Source organism: Callithrix jacchus, chromosome 10 (genome assembly GCF_049354715.1).
Source record: "Callithrix jacchus isolate 240 chromosome 10, calJac240_pri, whole genome shotgun sequence".
In the NCBI taxonomy this organism is placed as follows: Eukaryota; Metazoa; Chordata; class Mammalia; order Primates; family Cebidae; genus Callithrix; species Callithrix jacchus.
In genome coordinates, this window is record NC_133511.1 from 22,530,729 (window position 1) to 22,550,211 (window position 19,483).

General features: G+C 40.7%; 1 protein-coding gene across 9 annotated transcripts in view; it reads left to right on the forward strand.

Moving 5' to 3' along the window:
* JHY (junctional cadherin complex regulator) overlaps window positions 1-19,483 on the forward strand; it is a 73,430-nt gene that overhangs the window by 22,022 nt on the left and 31,925 nt on the right. For 7 of the 9 annotated variants that reach the window (XM_035264904.3, XM_009007011.5, XM_035264906.3 and 4 more), the window contains one exon: window positions 57-579. In XM_035264904.3, coding sequence (XP_035120795.3) covers window positions 57-579 — 523 coding nt within the window. Of the gene's footprint in view, window positions 1-56; window positions 580-1,324; window positions 1,673-19,483 lie in introns of those variants that run through there. The other 2 variants (XM_009007014.5, XM_035264910.3) reach the window with 1 other exon arrangement.

Sequence of the window (19,483 nt, forward strand, 5' to 3'; positions counted from 1 at the left end):
TAATGAGTGAATTTATTGTGAATAAGGACTTAATATTTCTTTTCTGCTTTGGGCAGGCAACAACCAATAGAAGACAAATATTCAGACCTCCGCTATGACCCCAACTGGAAGAGTAAAAAGGAGGAAGGGCAGCTGCTGCCTGTGGAAGCATTGCCGGAATCTACGGATAGTTCTTTAGAAAATCTGCCTTTGGTTCCCCTCTACCCTTCCAAGGAGACTTCAGTGGAACTCTCAGGGGAAAAGGGAGAGCAGAAAGAGAGTTCACAGAATGATGTAGCTTCTTTACTTGGTAGTGAGTTTTTAAGCCCAAGCTATGAGCATGGTGCCCGTCGCAGCAAGCCGTTTTCAGAGCTGAGCGACAGTGACCTGGAAGAGAAGTCCAGCAGCCTTTCTCAGTCCCTGAAGAGCTCAAGTTCACATAACGAGGTTTTCCTGCCGGGATCACGTGGCCCTCGGCGAAGGAAGTCCAAACAATATTTTGTGGAAAAAAACAAGCTGACTTTGGGATTATCCACTCCTAAAATGGACTCTTATCTTCAACTTCACAATAAAAAAAGAGGGGAAACTCACCCAGAACAGGTACGTTGTGGCTACTTTAAAAAATGCCTTCTGAAACATTAAACTAAGATTTGCGTTTGTTTGAAATGTTTAGATACCACTTCCTTCAGGCTTCCAATGTCATAGCAGCCACCTGGCTGGCTAAAACAAATGCTTCCACAGCCTACCCTGTATGTTCCCCATGTTATAGAAGGAGGGGAATTATACCACAAATTCTTATGAACAAAATAAAAGCCATCAATGGTTTACAGTGTAATAGCTACAAGTCAATTATTGCTATGTCAGTTATTAAATCAAACCTTGCTATAATTGTTATAATTATAAATCCATTGCTATATCAATTATTATATCCAAAATTCTCCATTCAAAGAAATCTAGAACTTTTTAAAACTGTGTTTTCCAAACGATAAAATACAGAACTTAAGCATTTGATTTCCTGTGTTGATTACCTTTATTACCAATCATAGCAGTGATTTTCAACCCTGTTAAATGCCCTAGCACATTGTGGGTAACATGGCACAGACCCCAGCTCACATACAGAAGCGATTCTCAACTCAGATTCTGTATACGAATTAGGAGGCTGGGGAGTGGGTAGGGTACAACATAAGGTGTTTGTTTTTTTAAATCTTCGGATGTTTCTATAACCCCCATTGAAAACTACCACATCATTTTTTATGGTCCTGTGTAAATGATATGATATGATTAAACATTAGTCTGTTTATTTATAAAATTGGGACCATAATAAATGCCTTCTCTTCCTCATCAGGTTATTTTGAGAGTAAATTCTCTCCCACATGATGGATTCAAAACCTTTCGAGTCAGTAAACTTAGTTTTATTTCATTGATGGGCATAAAGATCTTATCACCCTCCTCCTATGGATATGTCCATGGATACAGGATAAGAGTGGGTTTGGAGTAGTAGAATCCATCACTGTTATTGGAAAAAGAGCTTGAGACTTATCATCGGCTAATGTGAGGTCATCTTCAAATACAAAGGAGAGTTGTATGTGGTTGCTCTTAGACCTATTCCAAATTCCAACTGATATATTTTAACATACTCTAATCTGTTCTAACCTCTAAGCATTTTCTAATGGAATAAAATAGATGAGATGGATGAACATTTGTGGTTTTTCTTTATTCAGAGACTCACTTCTTTTGTCTTAAAGAATTATGTCTGGTGGCTGGGTGAGTTGGCTCATAATCCCAGCACTTTGGGAGGCCGAGGTGGGAGGATCACTTGAGGCCAGGAATTCAAAACCAGCCTGGCCAATGTGGTAAAACCCCATCTATACCAAAAATACAAAAATTAGCCGGGTGTGGTGATGCACGCCTGTAATCTCAGATACTAGGGAGGCTGAGGCACAAGAATTGCTTGAACCTGGTAGGCAGACGTTGCAGTGAGCCAAGATGGTACCACCGCATTCCAGCCTGGGTGACAGAGTGAGACTCTGTCTCAAAATAAATAAATAAATAATAAAAAAGAATTATGTCTGGTGAGATTTGGGCTTAAAAATATTTTTGACTGGGCGCCATGGCTCAAGCCTATAATCCCAGCACTTTGGGAGGCTGAGGCGGGTGGATCACCTGAGGTCAGGAGTTCGAGACCAGCCTGGCCAACATGGTGAAACCCTGTACTAAAAATATATATAAAAAAAATAACTGAGCCTGGTGGTGGATGCCTGTAATCCCAGCTATTTGGGAGGCTGAGGCAGGCAAATTGGTTGAACCCAAGAGGCAGAGGGTGCAGTGAGCCAAGATTGCGTCACTGCACTCCAGCCCGGGCAACAACAACAGAAAACTCCGTCTCAAAAACAAAACAAAAATAAATAAATAAATAAATAAAAATTTAAAAAAGAATTACATCACATCTTTGCCATTGTAACTTATATAATATTTTGAATTTTGCTTGATTGCTCATTTAAAAATGTAAATAAATTCAGCAGTTCAATATCTTTGAAAAAAAATTGTTTTTGAGACAGGTTTTGGCCTTTCACCCAAGCTGGAGTGCTTGGGTGAAAGCAGGATCATAGCTCACTATAGCCTCAATCTCTTGGGCTCAAGCAATCCTCCTGCCTCAGCCTCGGCAAGTAGATGGGACCACAGGCATGCTCCACCACATCTAGCTAAATTTTTAAAAAAATGTGTTTGTAAAGATGGGGCTCTCATCATGTTACCCAGGCTGACCTTAACCTCCTGGGCTCAAATGATCCTCACACCTTGGCCTCCCAAAGTGTTAGGATTACAGAAATGAGCCGCCATACCTGGCCTGAAAAATGTTTATAGCAAGTAATTTATTTCAAACTAGGACAATATTTTTCATGACAAAAAAGTGTTCTTGAAAGAGCTGATCCAGGAGAACATTTGGGGCCTTTCTTCATTCAGAAACTCTCTTTTTAGTCTGAGGTCAAAAGAAATAGTTACATTTCCAGCAGTAAGCGGGAAGAATATTTATTATGAACTCTTTAATTGTTGATTTCTTAATTGCTAGTTTTGTTAGTAGTTATAAGGTAATTTACTAAACAATATTAGGGTGTATTGTCAGTGATTCCACAGCTTAGTTTTCTTTTCTTTGGGCCATGGAGGAAACTTTCTTTCCTTTTTTTTGAGACAGAATTTTGCTCTTGCTGCCCAGGCTGGAGTGCAATGGCACAATTTCGGCTCACCACAAGCTCCGCCTCTTGGGTTCAAGCAATTCTCCTGCCTCAGCCTCCTGAGTAGCCGGAATTACAGGCATGTACCACCATGCCAGGATAATTTTGTATTTTTAGTAGAGATGGGGTTTCTCCATTTTGGTCAGGCTGGTCTCAGACTCCCAACCTCAGGTGATCCGCCCACCTTGGCCTCCCAAAGTGCTGGGATTACAGGCATGAGCCACCGCACCCCGGCTGAGAAAACTTTCTCTAAGCTGTTATATTAGTCTCTGAAAGGGCCATTGACTTTTCTACCACTTTCTCCAGGTTCAAATGTCTAAAGGCTAATTGTATTTAAAATAGTTCCTTCATCATTTTCCAACATATATGTCCTTCTTGCTCCTATTTTTTTAAAGAGATTACTCATATATATATATATATATATATTTGAAATGGGATTTTGCTATGTTGCTGGAGTGTAGTTGTTATGCAAGATTCAATCATCACACACTGCAGCCTTGAACTTGAACTCCTGGGCTCGAGTGATCCTGCTGCCTCAGCCACCTGAGTGGGACTGTGGGTGTGCACCACTGACCTGGCTTCCTATTCTTTTAAAAAGAATAGAAATGACCTTGACCTAACAGTGACATAATGATATGTATAACTTATTTTAGTGAATTCTAGTCAGTAGCATAAAATGATGGGTTGCTTTTGAAACAGTATTCATATGTAGATGTGTGTGGATCTCTCCTCCCGATTCGGATTATATGTTCCCTATGGGCAGGAGCTAGGGTTTGTGCTCATTTTTAATCTTCATAGTCACTAGCCTAACACACTGTAAAGGCTGAGTAAATATAAGGGAAATGAAAAATATTATAAAATGTAGTTATAAGTTAATTTACTAAACAATATTAGGGTGTATTGTGATTCCACAGCTTAATTTTCTTTTTGTTTTGCCATGGAGGAAATTTTCTCTTTTCTTTTCCTTTTTTTTTGTTTTGAGATGGAGTTTTGCTCTTGCTGCCCAGGCTGGAGTACAATGGCATGATTTTGGCTCAACACAACCTCTGCCTCCTGGGTTCAAGTGATCACCTTCCATCACCTCCAAACTGTCTATTCTTTATTATAACTTGAAGTTTATATGGGGGAAATGGCATTCCTGGAGCAGTAGTTTGCAAACCTGGCTGGATATCAAAATCACCTGAGAATTTTTTTAAGTTTTTTTTTTTTTTTTTTTTTTTTTTTGCCTCACTCAGACCAGTTTAAATTTCTGAGAACCCGAGCATCAGTTTTCCTTTTTTGTTTTTTAAAGCTCTTTGAGTATTTCTAATGTGAAGCCAACTTTGAGAAGCACTGTTCTAGACTAGTGCAGCGGTTCTCAGCCTTGGTTTCACATTGGAATCATCTGGAGAATTTAAAAAGTACTGATTTCCTGGATGAACCACTGAATTCCAATTCAGGTCATCCGGGCTGCGCTCTAAATATGGGGAGTCCGCCACACTGCCCAGGTGATTCTAATAGTTAGTTGAGATTGAGAATCGCCGATCTAGAGCAGTGCTTCTCAAACATTAGTAGGCACCAGAATCATCTGGAGGGTGGCTTCTTTAAAAAGCTTGCTGGACCTCGCCCCCTGAAATCTGACTCAGCAGGTGTAGGGTGGGGCCAAGGGATTTGAATTTTCTGCATGGGCCCAGGTGATACTGCTGCTGCTATCAGGTCTACACTTTAGAGAACCTAGTCTTTTGCTTACCACAATTTAAAGTGCTTATGAACCACTTCAGACGCTTGTTAAAACACAGATTGTGATCCAGTAGGTGTGGGGTGAGACACAGAGGGTGCATTTCTAACAAGTTCCCAGGAGAGGCAAGGCTGCTGGTTCATGGGCCACATTTCAATTAGCAGGGGCTAGAACAGAGAACACAAAGGTTTTATCAAAATCTAAAAGTCAAAGTTGTGTAAGTCATTATCTACAGAGCCTTGATGTTTTCCATGGCTGATAGGATTATTCAGTTGATTTGTGGGTAGGAGGTGGGAAGCTGGGGTACCAAGTGTGGAGGTTCTTAGTTTGTTTTGTTTTGTTTTTTGTTTGAGATAGGGTCTCACACTGTTGCGCAGGCTGGAGTACGGTGGCATGATCTCGGCTCACTGCAGCCTCCACCTCCCGCCACCATGCCTGGCTAATTTTTGTATTTTTTGGTAGAGATTTCAGTAAATCCTAGAAATCAGTAGAAAAGACCAAATTCCAAGGAAAAATACACAGAACTTATAAATGAACAATTTGTGAATAAGCAAGGATAATAAAGAAATCTCCAGGCTGGGCGCAGTGGCTCACTCCTGTAATTCCAGCCCTTTGGGAAGCCAAGGTGGGCAGATCACCTGAGGTCAGGAGTTTGAGACCAGCCTGACCAACATGGAGAAACCCCATCTCTACTAAAAATACAAAATTAGCCAGGCATGGTGGCACTACTAAAAATACAAAATTAGCCAGGCATTGTGGCACATGACTGTAATCCCCGCTACTTGGGAAGCTGAGGCAGGAGAATCGCTTGAACCCAGGAAGTGGAAGTTGCAGTGAGCGAGAGCGAAACGCCATCTCAAAAAAAAAAAAAAAAAAAAAGAAAGCAAGCTCTGGAAATTAAGAGTAATGAGACGAGCAATCTGTGAATTGTTCATTTATACTTTTTGTGTATTTTTCTTTGTTAATAAAAGTTAACAAAGAAAAATTAATATATATGGCTGTTACACATATGAGAAGTTACCCAACTCAGTTGATAAGAGAAATGCAAATTAATACTATAATCGGATTCCATTTTTCAACTATAATTAATCAAAATTGTATAAGTATAATGACCCTGTGGGCAAAAACGTACAGTCAAGCTGGTGAGAGAATAAATTAGTGTAACCAGTATTGAGGACAATTTGTTAATGTTTAAAACACAAATATACTCCTTAAGAAAGTAAAACATAATGGCTAAGAGTATGGACTCTGGAGCCAGGTTGGTTGGCACTGCCACATGCTAGCTGTCTGACCCTCTACAAGTTACTAAACCTCTTTGTGCCTCAGTTTCCCCATCTTTAAAATGAGAACAATAATAGGACTTACCTGATAGGCTTATTAAGAAGATTAAGTAAATGAATCAGACCTAGTACAGTGGCTCATTCCTGTAAACCCAGCACTTTTGGAGGCCGAAGCAGGCAGGTCACTTGAGGTGAGGAGTTCGTGACCAGCCTGGCCAACATGGTGAAATCCCATCTTTACTAAAAATACAAAAATTAGCAAGGTGTGGAGGTGGGCGCCTGTAATCCTACCTACTTGGGAGGCTGAGGCAGGAGAATCGCTTGAACTCAGGAGGCAGAGGTTGCTGTGAGCTAAGATTGCACCACTGCACTCCAGCCTGGGCAACAGATTCTGTCTCAAAAAATAAAAATTTAAAAATAAATAAATAAATAAATAAATAAGTTAATGTATAGAGAGTGCTAAGATCAGTGCCTGGCCCATAGCAAGTATATAGGTATACATATAAGCATAAAAGTGTTCAAAATTATTATATTTATTTGACCCAACACATTTTACTCCTAGGAATTTATCCTAGATATTTGTGTGCAGTTTTGAAATCACACCTGTACAAAGTTGTTCATTTCAGCCTTATTTGTAATAGCAGAAGATTGGAAACCACCCAAATAGCTTTCATTTGGGGAATAAATAAGTTATGGTACATCCATACAGTAGAGTACATCCATACAGTACATCCATACAGTAGAGTACACTGTAGCCATTTAAAAAAAAAAAGGACACTCTCCGTGAACTATGAGGGATAACTCACCAGGATTTATTGTTAAGGAAGAAATTCGAGTTGCAGAACAGTAATGTATATACAGTATGTTAAAAGCAGAGAGAGGCCAGGCATGGTGGCTCACTCCTGTAATCCCAGCACTTTGCAGGGCCAAGACAGGCGAATCACTTGAGGTCAGAAGTTTGAAACCAGCCTGGCCAACATGGCAAAACTCTGTCTCTACTAAAAATATAAAAATTAGCTGTGAGTTACGGTGGGTGCCTGTAATCCCAGCTACTAGGCGTATGAGAATTGCTTGAGCTTGGGAGGGAGAGGTTGCCATGAGCTGAGATCACAACACTTCAGCCTGGGTGACAGAGTGAGACTTTGTCTCAAAAAAAAAAAAAAAATAGGGGAATAAAAATACATACTGTATTTGCATGGCATTCATAAGAAATTGTGGAAGGTGATAAAAGTAGCTAATTGTAAGGGGTGGGGGGGAATGGGAGCAGAACTTTGTACTGTGTACCTTTTCAAATATCTTAATTTCGAACCATGCTTATGTATTACCTTTGAAAAATTAAAATGGAAAAATAGCAACAAAAATAGAAGGAGACATTTGTAATATAAATTTTGTAGTAACCCATATAACTTCACACCCCCGATTGCTCACCCCCTAAATTGCATTTTATGCTTGTAATTAATGGCTTAAGATAGAACTATTGATTTTTAAAGTCAATTGTTCTGCAGTCTTTTTGTCATTTTGCATAGATCTGCTGATTGTACATTAAAATACAGTGGAAAAATCACCTTTGAATACATGACAAAATTTTAATCACATGATGTGTGAAGCAAGGAACCGATGGAAAAGCCAACACACACTAGAGGGCACCTAAGTATCACGGTCAGGCAGTAACTTTGCTGTGAATAACCAGTTCCTACTTTTATTCATGATTTTGTTCACTAGCCTAAAGTATTTGTCTGAAACTCATTCTACTTTGAGTCCATGTGTAATCCACCGTTAAAGGAAACTGTGTTTTGACAAATGAACTACCTTTCTATCTTGATTCTAATGTTAAAGGCTGAAAGGTGAAATTTAGTGTGGGTTCAGAAGAGAGTTAGAAATGCTTTATAGTTGTTATTCGACTTCTTAGAAAGAAATTACAGATAGTTTACAGTGATATAGTTACTGAATGGACTATAGTCAAGAAAATATAAAGGCACAAACAATTCACATTCCTATCTTCGATGAACGCATCTTTGTGGCTGTTGCTGAGACAGCAGGTCAGTTAGCCAACAAATATTTATTGAGCACCAAATATGTATTAAATATTTGGTACTCTTCTCAATGCTCGGGTGTAACAGAAAACAAGACAGGCAGAGCAGACATCTTGAAGGAGTTTACATTCCAGTCATACGACAAAGAACAATGTAACAAAATGATTTTAGATACTGATAATACTTCAAAAGAAACAGAATAAACTGTATTTAAGAAAGTAGTGAGAGGGAATAAAGTCCTTTATTTAATAAAATAATGACATTAATAAGTAAGCTGGGGATCTGGGGTGATGGCTCATGCCTGTAGTCCCAGCACCTTGGGAGGCTGGGGCAGGTGGATCACCTGAGGTCAGGAGTTCAAGACCAGCCTGGCCAACATGATGAAACCTTGTCTATACTAAAAATGCAAAACCTAGCTGGGGGTCCTGGTGTGTACCTGTAATCACACCTACTCAGGAAGCTGGGACAGGAGAATCACTTGAACCTGGGAGGCAGAGGTTGCAGTGCACCTCTTGCCACTGCACTCCAGCCTAGGTGACGGTGAGGCTCCCTCTCAAAAAAATAAAAATAAAATAAAAAAATAAACTACGATGTCCAGGCAGGTGCTTAGAAAATGTCTCTCTGAGGACGTATCATTCGAGTGGAGATGCAAATGGGTGAGAAAGAGAAAAGCCTGCAAGATCCAGAGGAGGAGCTTTGGTTTCCCCCATCCTTGGTAGCACCATTCTTGCTACGGAACAACAAAATACTGTGGAAAATAACACCCAAACAAAATACTGATTTGAGAGTCAAACAATCAAAGATGAAATCCTGGCTCTTCAGTATAGCCCATCTCCACCAAAAAATACAAAACTTAGCTGGCTGTGATGGGGCACAGCTATAGTCCAGCTACTCCGGAGGCTGAGGCAGAAGGATCGCTTGAGCCGGGAGGCCCAGGCTGCAGTGAGCGGATCTTGCCACTGCACTCCATCCTGGGTAACAGAGTAAGACCCTGTCTCCGAAGAAGAGAAAACAAGTAAAACTTAAAAATAAATAAAAATAAACCTTACCTTCCTCATCTATATATGGGGTCAATTTCCGCCTGGGAGGGCTATTTGAAGAATGTATGCAAAGCTACCGACTCAGGGCGGACACCCAGAGAAGGGAAGCTATTATTATCATTAGGCATTCTTTACCCATGGGAGAAGATTCCACTCAGGAAAGAGGCCCTTTTAATCAACTTTCTCTTTTCCTCAGGCTGCAGTGCCTCAAAATGAAAGAGTTATTACTTCAGACAGAGTAAAGACAAAGTGTAGCCAAAACAATAATGTTTACATGCCTTAGTAGGCCATTGGATGGTGAGACTCTCAGAAGACTGTCTACAAAAGGGGCCTATCCAGGCACACCTCACACTTGCCATGCTGTCTCCCGAGGGTCCCCAGTCAATCAAACACTCTCCTAGGGATTATAGAACCCTACAATCCTGTATGCAACTAGTTGACAGTATTTAACAATTGCATGTGGTCTCAGATACTGTTTCAAATATTCACAGTTTATGGCTGGGTGTGGGGGCTCACACATGTAATACCAGCACTTTAGGAGGCCAAGGTGAAGGGGTTACTGGAGAAGGGGTTTTACCATATTGGCCAGGATGGACTCCATCTCCTGACCTCATGATCTGCCCGCCTCAGCCTCCCAAAGTGCTGAGATTACAGGCGTGAGCCACTGCACCCTGCCAAAATGTAATTTTTAAATACTTATTCTCTGATCCAAAATGTCATTGCTTTCAAAATGAAAAAAAAAAGCAGAGGGGGATTAACATGAACTTGTGCTCTTAAACACTGGAGTTTGAAGTCAAAAGACCTGATTTGAGTCCCATTTGGAACCATTTATTATTTTGGCAAATCATAATCTTACTGAGTCTTATTCTTGCTCATTAAAGTAAAATTACAAATGTTTGCCTTATACCCCAGACTCAGGATTGTTGAGATGATCAAATGAGATATGCTATGTGAAAGCTTTTTATAATCTTATAGCCCTATATAAATATAAGTTACATTTATTATTAAATATTTGGTTTAAAGTTATGGGTTGGGAGTGGTCTTTTGACTTCAAATTCCAGTATTTAACAGCACAAGTTTGAGACCAGCCTGGCCAATATGGTGAAACCCCATCTCTACTAAAAATACAAAAATTAACTGGGTGTGATGACAGGTGCCTGTAGTCCCAGCTACTCGGGAGGCTGAAGGAGGAGAATCCCTTGAAACCAGGAGGCAGAGGTTGCAGTGAGCCGAGGTCGTGCCATTGCACTCCAGCCTGGGCGACAGAACAAGACTCCATTTCAAAAAAAAAAATTTACAGTCAATCTCCTACTGTGTAACACCACCAGCTAAAGGATATATTGCTTTTTTTCATAGTTTTAAATTTATTGAAACTTTTGGTTGTCTATAAGAGTAAGCTTTGCCTTTAAGTTGTGGTCATCTTTTTATAATTATATTTGGCTAGAAACATAGAATTCTTTTCTTGTAGGATTCTACCAGATTGGTGGTGCTTTTGAGTCCTAACTATCCTATTACACTTGTAAAAATTATTCTTCTACAGAGTAGGAACTCTGTAGATGTTCATCGATTGATAAATCTTCTTATTTTGCCCTCCGCTATTACCACAAGAGCACTTACTTATGACAGCATAATTTCAATTGAACTTTATGATTTTTTTCAATACAAGCCATTTTTAAGGCCTCTTTCTTGTGTGCACTGTTCAGCACTTAGCTGCTTAAACTACCAATTTGTATGATCTATAGAGTGACACTTCATTAATTTGACATTATTGAAGAGGAATCCATAAGAAAAAAAATTTCCACATAACTGAAGCATGCCCCTTTGAAAACCAGAAATTTGACATAAATGTCTATCATTTTTATCATTTTTGGGGATAGTTTTCAAAATGTACCTAGTGTACCTAATAATTCTATGCTGCCCTACACAGGTCACATTGCACCATTCTGTAGTAAAGTAGGAAGCTGTGGCAATGTGATCGCTTCTTTGCCTCTTCGTTAAATGACCCAGACTGCGATGAGTCCACGATCATTTTCTGCTGCTCTCTGTATCTGCTCTTAAGGAGCTTACGGCCAAATGGGAAGCAGACATGTAAACAGTCAATACCAAGTGAAAACTGCTGTGCTAGTATCAGATAAGGTCCCAAAGAACCTGGAAGAAAGGTGCCTAAGTGTTCCGGGAAGTCAGAGAGGGCTTCACACAAGAGGCAATCATGGAACTGATTCTTTAAAATGAATAAGGGTATTTTTTGTTTTTATTTATGGTTGTTTATTTTTTGAGACAGAGTCTCACTCTGTCACCCAGGCTGGAGTGCAGTGGCATGATCTCGGCTCACTGCAATCTCTGCCTCCTGGGATCAAGCAATTCTCTTCCCTCAGCCTCCCAAGTAGCTGTGATTACAGGTGCCTGCCACCATGCCTGGCTAATTTTTGTATATTTAGTATAGACAGGAGTTTCACCACGTTGGCCAGGCTGGTCTTGAACTCCTGACCTCAAGTGATCTGCCTGTCTAAGCCTCCCAAAGTGCTGGAATTACAGGGGTGAGCCACAGCATCTAGAGCTAAAAAAACGAAGTTAGGTGGAAGTGGGTAGTAAAGGCACTGCAGGCAGTGGGGGCAGGGGCAATGGCATGAAGTCATGAAAGAACTCTTTTTAAGTAGAAAACTGTCAGTACAGAAGGAACCTCTATACTGCTGGTCAGGAACTGGTAGTCAGTTAAATCAAAGATCTCATGTAGGTAAAAGGTAGAATGATAGTTACCAGAGGCTGAGAAGGCTCTGGGAGGTAAGGAAGATGCAGAGAGGTTGGTGAATTGGTACAAACACACAGTTAGATAGAACGAATAAATTCTAATGTTCCACAGCAAGGTTAGGGTGGCTGTAGTTAGTAAAAATGTGTTGTATATTTCAAAGTGGTTAGCAGAGAGCACACAAAGAAATGATAAATACTCGAGGTGATAGACACCCCAAATACCCTGACTTGTTCATTACACATTCTGTATAAGTAACAAAATATCACATGCACCCCATAAATATGTACAAACATTATATATCAATAAAATCGTGTTTTTATGTTGGTTAAAGCAGATATGAAAAATGATAACTATATTTCATAATTATTTGACTTTCACTTAAAGTTTATAAATATACATTGATTCACCAGTTTTTTGTTTGTTCTTCCAAGAGGCCCAGGTCTTTTCTACCAGTGCAGATTCTATTGTTTGGAGTTTCATTGTTTTCTTGCATCAGTTTGACAGCGTCTATGATTTGTAGTTTTGATTTCTTGATAGAAAAGTACAAATTTAAAAATCCTTTAGAAACAATTTAAGGACATGATTTCTAGGTTTGTTTCTTTGTTTGTCTGTTTTTTTGAGATGTCGTCTTCCTCTGTCACCCAGGCTGGAGTGCAGAGCCGCCATCTCGGCTCACTGCAGCCTCCATCTCCCAGGTTCAAGCAATTTTCATGCCTCAGCCACCAAGTAGCTGGGATTACAGGCGCCTGCCACGACGCCCAGCTAATTTTTGTATTTTCAGTAGAGGCAGAGTTTTGTCAGGCTGGTCTCAAACTCCTGGCCTCAAGTGATACTCCCACCTCGGCCTCCCAAAGGGCTGAAATTACCGGCACAAGGTACTGCACCTGGCCATAATCGCTGGGTTTTTGTGAATGTTTCCCCTAATCTTTTACAGTTTTTCCCACACATGTTATTTTGCAGTTTGCTTTTATTGGGTCATTCTAAATCATTTAACTTTGTTTTCATGAATATAACACCTCTCTATTCATTCTCAGATTTCTTCAGATAATCTAAATTTTTTTTTTTTTTTGAGGCGGAGTCTCACTCTGTCACCAGGCTGGAGAGCAGTGGCGAGATCTTGGCTCACTGCAACCTCCACCTCCTGGGTTCAAGCAATTCTCCTACCTCAGCCTCCTGAGTAGCTGAGACTACAGGTGCACACCACCATGCCCAACTAATTTATTTGTATCTTTAGTAAAGACAGGGTTTCACCATGTTGGCCAGATGATCTCAATCTCTTGACCTCATGATCTGCCTCCCTTGGCTTCCCAAAGTGCTGGGATTACAGGCATGAGCCACTGCACCCAGACAGATTATCTAATCTTTAAATAAATTTCATAATTTTAACAACAGGTACAATAGGAATAAATGGGTTTGGGAACAAATGTAAAAGACTCTAGATAAACATACAACTCAACAGGTGGAAGTAGAAGTACCAAGGCTGTACTAGAGAGAACCTAGCAGCCGTAAGCATTTAGCCATGGCCTCAGGATATGTCAAGACTAGAGAATGTCACTTAATCCAGTGAGTTAAGGATAAGGTGGATAGTGCTGTAGGTGTATGTGGCTAGATTGTGAGATGAGAATATGGGTATTTAGGTTAGAGAAATTGGCAGGTGCCTTTCATGCAGGCCCTTGTATGTCATTTTAAGCACCAGCATCACCTGGGAACTTAATACAAGTACAAATTCTTGGGCTCCAACCCAGACCTCCTGAGTCAGAAACGCTGGGGTGAGGTCCAGCAATCTGTGCTTGAGAACAATCCAAGTGATTTTGATACATGCTCAGATTTTAAAACCACTGTGCTAAAGTGTTAGGCTTTCCTCTAAGTCATGTGAATTCATTGAAGGATTGTAGTAATGGAGCAATTTCAGTGCAATGTGTGAGCTTTGTGGCAAATGATTTTGTAAAAATCTCTAATATGACCATTTAGAGGTCACACTTACATATTCTTAGTTTGTTATGGAGAGTTTAGATTGCTGGATAATCAACCTTCCTGTAAGTTGTATGAGATGTTCCTAAAAATCTCTTTCACATTCTTGAAAATGGCCAATTACATTATTCATTTAGCATATATTTATTTATTTATTTACCTTGGAGACACAGTCTCACTTTGTCACCCAGGTTGGAGTGCAGAGGCGCCATCTCAGCTCACTGCAACCTCTGCCTCCTGGCTCCAAATGGCTCTCATGCCTCAGTATCCCAAGTAGCTGGGATTACAGGCATGAGCCACCACACGTAGCTAATATTTGTATTTTTAGTAGAGACAGGGCTTTGCCATATTGGCCAAGCTGGTCTTGAACTCCTGGTTTCAAGTGATCTGCCCACCTCAGCCTCTCAAAGAGCTGGGATTACATGTGTGAGCCATTGCATCCGGCCTACCATATATTTATTGAGAGCTGATTATGTGTCAGACATTGTCATAGGTGCTTGGGATACTTCCCTGAGCAAAAACAGACAATAATCCCAGGCCTCATGAGGAAGGAGATGGACAACAGGCTAAATAGATAAATTAGTGCATTAGTGCATGATAAGTTCTATATTTTAAGGAGGTAAGAAGAGAAATAAAGCTGGGCAGAACTGGTAAGGATTGCTGAGTTGGTGGGAAATCACAATTTTAAATGGGCCATGAGGCAGGGTCTCCCTGAAAAAGACATGGAGGAGGTGAGAGGGCACGCATGCAAATATTTGGAGAAAGAGGATTTCTGGAAGAGGGAATAGCAAAAGCAAATTTCAGGGCCTGAAGCTGTGAACAAGACAGAGTGGAATGGAAGATGAAGCTCTAGTTTCCACCCTAGTTTGTCAACAGCCAGCTACCTGGCTTTAAAATAAACTGGCCGGGCGCGGTGGCTCAAGCCTGTCATCCCAGCACTTTGGGAGGCCGAGGCGGGTGGATCACGAGGTCAACAGATCGAGACCGTCCTGGTCAACATGGTGAAACCCCATCTCTACTAAAAATACAAAAAATTAGCTGGGCATGGTGGCATGTGCCTGTAATCCCAGCTACTCAGGAGGCTGAGGCAGGAGAATTGCCTAAACCCAGGAGGCGGAGGTTGCGGTGAGCCAAGATCGCGCCATTGCACTCCAGCCTGGGTAACAAGAGCAAAACTCCATCTCAAAAAAATAAATAAAATAAATAAATAAATAAATAAATAAATAAATAAACCACACATCTAACCAGATAACCAAGTAGACTTTATGTATTCTGATACAAATGCAAGTTCAGTGAGCAACCTAGATTGATATTTTCATGCTATCGTATTTATTGACCATCTAGATGCCAGACACATCCAGAGCATAGCACAGGTAAGTAGTACCCCTAGAGCTATACAGCAAGGCAGCCCTGCACATGGTCCCTCCTTTTTCCTGCCTTCCTAGAATTTACAGTCCAGATGGGCGGGGCAGGGGCCGGGGAAACAATTACCAGGGTGATACTTGTTACAAAAGGAAAGTACAGAGTACTAAGGCCATGCACTCAAATGCAGCTATTGTAGCCACCTCTAGGGTGGCAGGGAAAGCTTCCTGGAAGAAGTTATAGTTCAGCCAAGGCTGTACAGTGAATGAGATGGGTCAGAATAAGTGAAGTGGGCCAGGTGTGGTGGCTCACATCTATAATCCCAGCACTCTGGGAGGCTCAGGTGGGTGGATCACTTGAGATCAAGAGTTCGGGACCAGCCTGGGTAACATGGTGAAACCTTGCCTCTACTAAAAATACAAAAAGTAGTTGGGCATGGTGGTGCACACCTGTAATCCTTCCTACTTGATAGGCTGAGGCAGGAGAATCACTTAAACCTGGGAGGCGAAGGTTGCAGTGAGCCAGGATCGTTTGTCCTACTGCACTCCAGCCTGGGCAGCAGAAAGAGACTCTGTCTCAAAAAAAAAAAAAAAAAAAAGGAGTAAGTGAAAGGCGCAAAAAATTCCCTAAATAAGTGAATTTCCAGGCAACGAATGGCCTATGCAAAGACCTAGAGACAGTCGTGCCCCTGGCGCATCAACAAAACAACTGAAAGGTACAACAGGAAGAGAACAAGGGGCCACGCTGAAGAAGTAGACAGGAACAGTAGACAGGCCACTTGAAGACTGAGGGTAATGGGAAAGTATTGAAGGGTTTTTAAGTAGGTGACTGACCATTAGCTTGGGGGTTTTAAAAGTTCCAGTATCTTATACTGAAAATGAATGTAGAAAAAAATATATTCAAAGGTTTCATGGCCAGGCATGGTGGCTCACATCTGTAATCCCAGTACTGTGGGAGGCTGAGGTGGGTGGATACCTGAGGTCAGGAGTTAAAACCAGCCTGGCTAACATGGCGAAACCCCATCTGAAAAAAAAAGTTTCAGTGTCATCCAATTCTCACTGAGCATGTGCATGCTAAATACATTATGAAGTTATCTATAGGAATGGAGAATATGGCCAACAGCAGAGCCAAAATATTTCATGTCTTTTGCCTCTAAACAGCTGAATAATACAAACCGTTGGATAATTGAAACCGCCGTGCTAAATATCGGGGTTGCAGCCTCACAATGGCAGACTGGCAGACGATTTCTATCACCGCACCTCTGCCTCTTTTGCTGGCTATGTATAAACATAAGCGGCAGCAGTGCTGGCGTGAGCAGGTGTGAATAGACACACAACAAGGTATATTAGAAATAGGATAGAGAAGTAAATACTTCAGATCACTCCTTAGCCAAGTTAATGGACAAATGCTCACTGAATCCAGTATTATGCCTGGAAGCAAGGGATTGAATAATAGCCGTTGGAATTATGGTAAGCAAATACTACATTAAAAAAATCAACTCTATTTAATTTGGATATGTGCTAGTTGTCAATACTATCAAAGAAAGAGAGTAACAAAGAACCCAGTAAATTTATATGGGACTCCCCACAACATCTAAACATAAGGTCAGTAGTTAAAACAGAATATAAAGGAAAAAAGAGGCAAAACCTCCCGTGATTGCAGAACTTAACAGTAACATCCTTATTTAAACATGTTTCCGTGTGTGTTTACATGGATTCACTGGCTCACAGCTCTTGGTAAAGCATCAACTTTGTTTTTTGTAGTGCTGTCTGATTCTCTAAGAACCTGATGAGTTTCTTTGAGCAAGAAGTAGCAGCCCAATCTAGCTCAGCTGTACTCAATCTGAGTTGCTTTCCTACCTACAAACCCTCACTTCAAAGCAAGGAACATAATGTACAATTTTTTAATGGCTCTAGACCCAGGCACTCAGCCGCTCTGCTCTGCGCCTTACCTCAGTGTAAACACCTCATCAAGATTGCCTGCGCTTCAACAATAGCAGCCAAATGCAATTCGAGAACCACAAGCCTTTGAAGTCCTCCCTGCAAAGGCCGGTTTTCTAGTCCGGGATAATGACAAGCCATGATTGCTGTCTTTGTTGTATCTTTTCAGTAGAGAAGCAATTATAGGCCCCAATTTAACAGAATAGACATTACACAGCTTATGATGCTCAAAATGCAATTTCATTTGATCATTTTCTCAATTTGATTGGTATTAATAGAATGGTTCACAAAAAAAAAAAAAAAAATAGCTGGCAGAGGTTGTGTCCCATTCCACTTTCAAAGAGATAATGTAGAAGTATGCTTTATTTACCCAGGGATCTCACTGGGGTGATTCAGCCACTGAGTTCTACCAAAGCAGCCTGTGGAGGGAAATAGTGTATATCCTACATTCTATGGAAGAGGAAGCATGGGACACTGTGTTTTTAATTGTAAACTTTTCACCAGTGCCATATAAGATATTCCATCATTGTCAATCAAACAATATCAACAGACCTGAATTAACTAAACTAAGTCCCCTTTATTTCTTAGTCATTCACAAAAGTCAGGGAATCAGCATCCTCATGGCAGATCTATGAAAGAGTTCAACTTCTTTTTTTCCCAGGCTCCGCATGACAGTTGGTCTGAGTCATCCCCACTTTGAGGTTTGAAAAGGATTATTTCCTTGCCTGCTAAGTCCGCTGAGTTAGGTTTTTTTACTCTTGACCTTCATTTCTCTTCTAGGACAGAGTTGATTTTTCTTTTATTTTTGTTTTTTATTTTTCTTATTTCTTCACCCAACATGCCACATCAGATTTTTCTTTTAAATGAGTTGTGTTTCTGTCGAACATCATGGTCATATCGGATTGAAACCTTTGCTATAATGTTGAGAAAAGTTGTGAAATCTAATCCTTTTATAATGAACTGATGTTTTATCTTGAACTAGCATTGTGAGAGGGACTGAGGGAGAAATATGAGAAATAGCGGGTATAGTGGCTTACGCCTGTAATCCCAGCGCTTTGGGAGGCCAAGGCAGGCCGATCACTTGAGTCCATTAGTTTGAGACCAACCTGGGCAAAATGGTGAAACCCTGTCTCTACTAAAAATACAAAAATTAGCTGGGCATGGTGGCACATGCCTGTAGTCCCAGCAACTTGGGAGGCTGAGGCAGGAGAATCACTTGAGCCCAGGAGGCAGAGGTTGCAGTGAGCCAAGATCATGCCACTGCACTGCAGCCTGAGCCACAGAGCAAGACCTGGTCAAAAAAGAAAGAGAGAGAGAGAGAGAAAGAAAAAGAAAAGGAAAGAAAGAAAGAGGGAGAGAGAAAGAAAGAAATATGAGAAATAGTTCCTGACTTTGAGCAGCAGCATTTATAGTTCTAAGCTTTTCATTTCAGCACAAGTTGAACTGTTTCATGATGTGAAGTTTTCCATTTGCAGTGTAGGTCAATCATTCAAAACCTGGGGGTTACTTCCATTTGTAATCAGAAGAATTCCATGATCAAATAGTCAGTCCACTTTTGTGTCATGTTTTATGAATGAAAATTCAAGCACAAAAATATTTAAAATTTTCCATCTTTTCCCACTTTCAGACCAACCTTTAAGTATTTAAATTTTCACCCCATCTATCTGCCCTATCTGTCTCTATCTATGTAAGTACCGCAATTGTGATAGTGACTTTAGTAGAGTTAATAGAGATAGTTCAGGTAGAAATAAGGTTACACCCAAAATAAAAGAAACAAAATGTTGTGTTTGTCTCAGGGAAGCCATATTGAGTGGTAAGGAATGAAGGTATCTTCATTATCAAATATTTAACACGTTTTACCTCTTTCTGTATTGAATACAAGTCGAAGTCAAAGTAAACAGCAGAGGGGGGGTCTGAACACAGACAGGACAGATCCCAAAACCCAAGTTCTTTCTATTTGTACACCTTGCTGCTTCTTGACTACACAGCCCACCAGAGGAAATGTAATAAGACGCATGTAAAGTATGAATCTAAATTTTAAAACTAATTACGTCAGTTCAGAAGGGAGAGACAACACTTACAGGCAGTGGAGCAAAGAGTAGGCAGAAGGAGGCTGACCTGGGTAATGCAGCACAGGAGGATGAGACAGGTCCTCTCAATAAGAGCAGGCTCATGGGAGACC